Consider the following 8,130-nt stretch of genomic DNA (forward strand, 5'->3'; position numbering starts at 1 on the left):
GGGATTTTAAATAGGGGAGTGACAAGATCAGATTTAGCCATAATACAAAAGATAGTGGGAGTGATTTCAAGATTGGAATCAGAGGGCCCTGTCTAGAGGCTACTGGAATAACTCAGGTGAAAAATTATGAATGCATGAAGCAGAACTTGGTGACTATTTGGATAAGGACAGTGAGGGAAGAGGAAAAATACAAGAGCCAATCTCAGGTTTCTGAACTGTTCAACGGAGTAGGTGACAGACCCAGATGCCAAGAAAGAGAATACAAAGAAAGAGGAGGAGGGGGTTGGAGGGGGAAAGTTCTTGGTGTCATAATAACCACAGCTTCCACCAGTGCTATTTCTCTGTAGCACTCAGCACTGCTACCACTCCAGTGCCCACACAGCAGGTGGAAAGGTACATGGGCCCTGGAGGACTTGGGGGACAAAGTGTCACCTACAAAAGAGCTGGACAAAGCAAATGCCCATCGGCACCAGAAAGGAAAATCAGTTATTTTGACTTCTGCAGAAATCCTGGAACATTAAGATCACAGAAGCTATCAACTCTGTGGCATTCTACTTCCAGGCACCCTTATCAATTCATTCAGATTCAATGTACCTACAACACTGGGACTACACCCCAGGGTACAGGGAGGTGCTGTTATTGTGATGGAGGAACCAGCCAACCAGCCTTCTGCTGACCTCTGGGCTGGCTCTGATCCTGGCCTGATGGTAAGAATTTAGGGAGCCCGTCCCAAGAACTCTATGGAACTAAAAACTTCCCGGCTAACAAAAGGAAGTCTTGAATTCGTGAGGGGAAACATGAGTACGGTTGAGAACACTCCACTCCCTAGCTCAGTATTTGTACCTTTGTTTTTTCCTATGGTTTTGGATTGGCTTATCCCTTCAGCCTTTCAGCTCAGAAAATCTGGGAAGGAAAGAAAAGAAAAACAAAAATTTTTAACCCACTCATTATCTCTCCATCTTAATATAACTAATGGTAAAATTTTGATATATTTCCTCCAAGTTATTTTTTTTAATATTTATTTATTTATTTATTTGGCCGTGCTGGGTCTTAGTTGCGGCATGTGAGATCTTTGTTGCCACGTGCAGGATCTTCAGTTGAGGCATGTGGGGTTGCAGCATGAGGGATCCTTTAGTTACGGCATGTGGGATCTTAGTTGCAGTAGGTGGGATCTAGTTCCCCGACCAGGAATTGAACTCGGGCCCCCAGCATTGAGAGCTTGGAGTCTTAACCACTGGACCACCACAGAAATCCCTCCTCCAAGTTTTTTTAACTACAGCTTTTCTTAATATACTTGTAATCTCAGTAAGAAATATAATTTTTCTTTTGCTTCATCACTTAAAATTCTTTAGTGTTCACTTTCTCACGCCCTTAATCTCAGTTATCACCATTTTCAACAGCAGAAAAATAGTCCTTTAAAATGATATACTATAATTTACTTAACCATTTAAATTGTACATGTAAATTGTTTCCAATCTTTTGCTGCTTTAAATGAAAAGGATCATTGGAACACTGTGAATATAGTCTTTTCTCTACTTTTGTTTATTTCCTTAGAATCCAGTCCCAATCATATAGTTTTTTTTTCTCTTTTTATTTAATTTATTTTTCAAAGCTATTACTCATGTGCCTATTCTTGCCATCAAATTCCAGTATGCACTGATGGCTTTTTTTTTTTTAACATCTTTATTGGAGTATAATTGCTTTACAATGTTGTGTTAGTTTCTGCTGTATAACAAAGGGAATTAGTTATATGTATACATATATCCCCATAACCCCTCCCTCTTGCGCCTCCCTCCCACCCTCCCTACTCACCCCAATCATGTAGTTTTTAAAGTACATAAATTCTGGAAGTAACCTAACACACACAATTAGTCATAAATTAATATGTATTGACTAATACCTGTCAATTAAGAGGTAGAATAGGATGTGTAAGCTTTGGAGTTGTGAATTTGGGCTTACCGCATCCATAGGTCTCATCTTAAATAGGGAACTCTAGGTTTGATCAGTTCTAGCATCCTTTCATGGACCAGTGCAACAGAGATAATAAAGGCTTTTAGGAATTAGAGTGACTCCCTTGACCCTGGGCTCTCCTACCTGATTGTAACTTTGAAAGTCTGGGGGATTCAGCTAAATGCAACAATCTTTTTTTTTTTCTCCCCTTTTTTGGCACTGCATGGCATGTGGGATCTTAGTTCCCTGACCAGGGATCAAACCCACTCCCCCTGCAGTGGAAGTCCGGAGCCTTAACCACTGGGCTACCAGGGAAGTCCCGCAATGAACTTTTTTTTTTTTTTTTTTTTTTTTGGCGGTACGCGGGCCTCTCTGTTGTGGCCTCTCCCTTTGCGGAGCACAGGCTCCGGACACGCAGGCTCAGCGGCCATGGCTCACGGGCCCAGCCGCTCCGCGGCATGTGGGATCTTCCTGGACCGGGGCACGAACCCGTGTCCCCTGCATCGGCAGGCAGACTCTCAACCACTGTGCCACCAGGGAAACCCAAGAAAGGAGTCTTTAGAGAATCATGAAGGTGGTACTTGAGTGGCAAAGTACTTTTTCCATTATGGGGAGGCTTAAGGAGTTTTAAGCAAAGCAGTAACATGAAATTAGGTTTTAGAAAGCTCCCTCTAATGTAAAGGATGAATTGTAAGGTGAGAAGCAATGGTAAGGAAACCAGTTAAAAGACTGTTGTAAAGGTCCAGGAGAAATGTGGTCAGAAGGTGAACTAGGTAGAGAGGAATGAAAAAGATTTAAGAGATATTTAGGATATTGGGACCAAGGATTGTGGCGTGGGTTTGATCCCTGGTCAGGGAACTAAGATCCCACATGCCATGCAGAGCCAAAAAAGGGAAAAAAAAAAAAAAAAGATTGTTGCATTTAGCTGAATCCCCCAGACTTTCAAAGTTACAATCAGGTAGGAGAGCCCAGGGTCAAGGGAGTCATTCTAATTCCTAAAAGCCTTTATTATCTCTGTTGTACTGGTCCATGAAAGGATGCTAGAACTGATCAAACCTAGAGTTCCCTATTTAAGATGAGACCTATGGATGCGGTAAGCCCAAATTCACAACTCCAAAGCTTACACATCCTATTCTACCTCTTAATTGACAGGTATTAGTCAATACATATTAATTTATGACTAATTGTGTGTGTTAGGTTACTTCCAGAATTTATGTACTTTAAAAACTACATGATTGGGGTGAGTAGGGAGGGTGGGAGGGAGGCGCAAGATCATGGGGGAAGAGAAAGTAGAAGAGTTTTGGATGATTCTTGACTTGTGGTTTGAAGGTTGGAGTGGATAGAAGGAAAAGAAAGGGGAGGTTTTCGTTAGTGTTCATGTACACGTCAGGAGGCGGAAAGTAGGAGTGAAACCATTAATTTTAGTTTGGGGCATGTTGAGTTTGGGACCACAGATGAACACTATGATGTTGTGAGAAATAAAAATAATGAAAGTTTCAGTCCAAGGAGATGAGAATTAAGAGATACTTGAAGTAAAGGCACCTGTAAATACACAGCATAGACTCTGGGCATGAGGGATGTGAGGGATAATCACTATTTTTTGTTGCCCTTAATAGAGGAAAGGTCTTGCTAGATCTCTGATTATGTATTTTTCAAGTAGGGCTTAAGTTACAACTTTTTTTTTTTTTTTTCGGTACACGGGCCTCTCACTGTTGTGGCCTCCCCTGTTGTGGAGCACAGGCTCTGGACGCGCAGGCTCAGCGGCCATGGCTCACGGGCCCAGCCGCTCCGCGGCATGTGGGATCTTCCCGGACCGGGGCATGAACCCGTGTCCCCTGCATCGGCAGGCGGACTCTCAACCACTGCGCCACCAGGGAAGCCCAGTTACAACTTTTTAGTGTGTCTCTTTTTAAGATTAAGTTACTGAACCAAAAGAAGCATGGTTTGTAAGCCCTGTAAATACTACTGTTATAAAGCCTGAAATATTCTCAACATAGATTACAAGACACCAACATATTAAAGAAACGAATCTATCTTTGTTGTGAGATTAGCACAGGGCATTTTATTTTCCAAAGTGCACTATGGTACAGGATTAATAACCGATCTGCACCCATTACTCTTTAAAAGTAAGCTGGCACAGGCTCCTTCTCTGGGCTTCGGTTCTGTGGGAGACGCAGCAGAGCCCGCGTCGTCGCTTCCCGGCGAGCTTGAGGGGGCCACAGGGCCTTGTCCTACCGCAGTGGTCTGCCGCTGGCTCGCTGGTTCGGGAGCAGGGCGCTGCAGCCACCCATCCCGGTCAAGGTGTTTGATAAACACAAGCCCCAGAGTATCGGGAGCCTGCAACCCTTCGCCTGGAACGGCGGTTCAGGCGTGAACCGTGCTGACGGAGGATGGCAGCCTCCGGGGTGGAGAAGAGTGGCAAGAAGACCGAAAAGAAACTTGCTGCTCGAGAGGAAGCTAAATTGGCAAACTTCATGGGCGTCATGAATAACATGCGGAAACAGTGATTTAAATCCATCACCCAACTATAGTTGAATCTACGGTCTACCCAGGGATTTATACCCAGGGTCAACTTGAAATCACGCTGGGAGGCACTGACTGCAGAACCTTGTTGACAAGCTACATAAATCCAAAGAAAACACTGTGTGATGTGATCCTTATGGTCCAGGAACGAAAGACAGCTGTTCACTGTGTTGTCCTTGCTGCAGCCAGTTATTTTTTAAAATTAATGTTCACAACTAACATGCTTGAATCAAAGTTCTTTGAAGTAGAACTCAAAGATGCTGAACCTGACATTATTAAATAACTTGTGGAATTCACTTATAGCATTAGAATTTCTGTGAATAGCAACAATGTTCAGCCTTTGTTAGATGCAGCAAACCAGTACTAGATTGAACCTGTGAAGAAATGTGTGTTGATTTTTTTCAAAGAACAAGTTGATGCTTCCAATTGTCTTGGTATAAGTGGGCTAGCAGAGTGTCTACACTGTCCTAAATTGAACGCAACTGCAGATGACTTTATTCATCAGCATTTTACTGAATTTTATAAAACTAATGAATTTCTACAACTTGATGCCAGGTGAGTTACACATCTCCTCAATCAGGACACTCTAACTGTGAGAGCAGAGGATCAGGTTTACGAGGCTGCAGTCAGGTGGTTGAAATATGATGAACCTAATTGCCAGCCATTTATGGTTGACATCCTTGCTTAAGTCAGGTTTCCTCTTATATCGAAGAATTTCTTAATTAAGACAGTAGAGGGGCTTCCCTGGTGGCGCAGTGGTTGAGAGTCCGCCTGCCGACGCAGGGGACGTGGGTTCGTGCCCCGGTCCGGGAAGATCCCACATGCCGTGGAACGGCTAGGCCCGTGAGCCACGGCCGCTGAGCCTGCGCGTCCGGAGCCTGTGCTCCGCAACGGGAGAGGCCCCAACAGTGAGAGGCCCGCGTAAAGCAAAAAAAAAAAAAAAAAAAAAAAAAAAGACAGAAGTTGAACCACTTATTCAAGACAATCCTGAATGCCTTAAAATGGTGATAAGTGGAATGAGGTATCATCTCCTGTCTCCAAAGGATTGAGAAGAACTGGTAGAAGACACAAGGCCCAGAAGAAAGAAACATGACTACCGCATAGCCCTATCTGGAGGCTCCCAACCACAGTCTTGTAGATACTTGAACCCAAAGTTGAAAAGAGAAGTATATTCTGCACGAGCCTGGAAGTGAGACTGTAACTTTAGAATTCTCTTTTGACGTCTTTGTTCTTATAAATGGCCCATACTTAATGCTCTTTTTTATATTCAACCACAAGTCTTTAGACTTCAAGTGGAAAAATTTAAATAACTGCCAATAAAAACATCCTCATTCCATCAATTATTACTTATTCTCTAAAGCTAACACCATTAGAATCCCATTACAATATTTATTAAATGTTTCTATTAGAAGTGCCAGCCTCTCCTTTCTTTTTGCTAAAAACTTCACCTTAAAATTTTTTAACCATTTACTATTACTTATTTTAATATAAGTTGGTTGTCTTTATTATTTCTAATATTAAAACAATCAAGGAAGCTGATTTCATTATAAATTATTATTAGTTACCTTGACTCTCCCAAAGTGAACATTATTTCATTATTCATTCAAGCAGACTGCTTAATAATAAGGACTGTATAGAAATTGTTTTAACATTCTTGAACTTGAGACTTCCCTGGTGGTCCAGTGGTTAAGAATCTGCTCTCCAATGCAGGGAACACGGGTTGGATCCCTGGTCTTGGGGAACTAAGCTCCCACATGCGGCGGGGCAACTAAGCCCGTGCACCACAACGAAAGATCCTGCATGCCACAACTAAGCCGTAACAAAGATCCTGCGTGCCGCAACTAAGACCTGATGCAGCCAAAAATAAAATAAATCAATATTAAAAAAAGAAAGTTCTTGAACTTAACATTTTCAGAGATGTTAAAATGGTTTTAACTATCATTAAATGGGATCCACTTGTGTGTGTCCTTTACGAGTCCAAAATGATTATTTTCATTGAACTGATCTCCTTCAGAGAGGACAATTTAAGCAGTACCACTTAATTTAATTATCTAGAATTAAGCCAATATCCCTATAAACTACTATCTTTAGATATTCCTTGGATATAGCTGGTGAGAGGCAGCAAATATCTGTATTAATTGCTGACTGAAAAATGGTAAGACAGAATATCTTAACAGTTTTTCTAGTAGATAAGTAAAGTAGTAGATAAACTAGTAGTAGAGAACTAGGATTAAACCCTTGTTAGAGACGTACTCTTCTCCTGAGGGTATAATGTAATGGTTAGGAGGCAGACTGCTTCGGTTCAGATTCCAACTGTACCACGTGTTTTCTATGTGACCTTGCTTAAGGCACAACCTTTCTTTATTAATATTAGTAGCAGCTGTATTCCTTGACCTGCTAACATGACTCAAGCATCCTGCACACTTATTCAAAACGGGTCACCCCACCTAGAAGGGGGGGTGGGAGGGGAGGCTCAAGAGGGAGGAGATATGGGGATATATGTATACGTATAGCTGATTCACTTTGTCATACAGCAGAAACTAACACACCATTGTAAAGCAATTATATTCCAATAAAGATGTTTAAAAAAAAAAACCAACAAACGGCGTCACCCTCCTGTGCAGTTTCTTACGGCTTGAATCTCAGGACTGAAAGATCCGCTGACCCCGTTAACATTGATGCCTCTTGGAGCTGATGTTAGCTTTTATTCTGAGGTCAGCTGGCTGAGGAAATGGATACAGCTGAACATATCCATATCACAGGGTTGTTCCTGACGGAAAGTCCCACCCCTCTGCCCATTTCCGCCGCCCAGCGCCCGGGACTCACCCGCGCGAGTACCGGGTCCCTCGCAGCGGGGCACGCGCCTTCCCGCCTGCCGCGCAGGGCTCGGAGCGTGCGCAGTGCCGCGGTGCAGCTCCTCAACATGGCTTCGAGCGTGCACGGGGCTCCGGCCGCCGGAAGTGCGGCGGCTGGCTCCCGGGCGCGGCAGAGGCCGACTCACCCAACCAGCCACCCAACGGCCCGCTCTTCCTCTTTATCTTAGGGGAGCGGAGGGCGGGGCGTGAAGGCAGCGGGGGCGTCGGTCTTTTCGTCCGGTAAAATCCTAGGCCCGCCTCAGGCTCCGGAGCCACTTCCGGAGCAAATGTCAAGCCTCGAGAGGGCGGCTGGAGAGGCGCGCGTGGCGCCGGCGGCTCGGCGGCCTGGGGAGGACCAGGAGGCCTGGGAGGGCGGGTCCGCGGCTGCAGTTCACGGCCCTCAGCCCCTCAGCCCAGGCGGCCACGCGCTACTAATGAGGATTCGCTGGCTTTTTTCCCGACTCGCGCCGGCCGACCGAATTCTGTGCTCTCTGTTCCCTAGTAGTTCTACCTCCCGCAGAAGACTTAAGCCGTCAGGTGGGTAGGAGCGCACTCAGCGGATTGTAGGAATAGAATATTTTCTTGGAGGCCGTGGACAAATCCGTGGTTGGGATTGCTCTGTAGAGAGACTTCTGGGTGCAGAGGACATACGCTTAGAAAGCTAAGTTCTCCACCTCTTGCGCCGCCCCTCCACACACACCCTTAAGGCTCCGGGCAGAGCTAAAAGTCCTCGAGTCTGGCTTTTTCAGCTAGAAATTGTAGCAACACCTGACGGATGTATTCATCTCTTAGCTTTGGAGAC

The 8,130-nt window shown here is 44.6% G+C and overlaps 1 protein-coding gene and 1 pseudogene across 1 annotated transcript in view; one reads left to right on the forward strand and one right to left on the reverse strand.

Moving 5' to 3' along the window:
• Window positions 1-7,536, reverse strand: part of THEM4 (thioesterase superfamily member 4) — a 39,613-nt gene extending 32,077 nt beyond the window's left edge. Inside the window, exon 1 of the mRNA XM_060030060.1 lies at window positions 7,300-7,536. Coding sequence (XP_059886043.1) covers window positions 7,300-7,398 — 99 coding nt within the window. The 5' untranslated portion in view covers window positions 7,399-7,536. The remainder of the gene's footprint in view (window positions 1-7,299) is intronic.
• On the forward strand, window positions 4,144-6,132 carry LOC132422568 (kelch-like protein 7; annotated as a pseudogene).
• Window positions 7,537-8,130: the final 594 nt, after the last annotated feature.

This window comes from Delphinus delphis, chromosome 1 (assembly GCF_949987515.2).
Source record: "Delphinus delphis chromosome 1, mDelDel1.2, whole genome shotgun sequence".
Classification (NCBI taxonomy): Eukaryota; Metazoa; Chordata; class Mammalia; order Artiodactyla; family Delphinidae; genus Delphinus; species Delphinus delphis.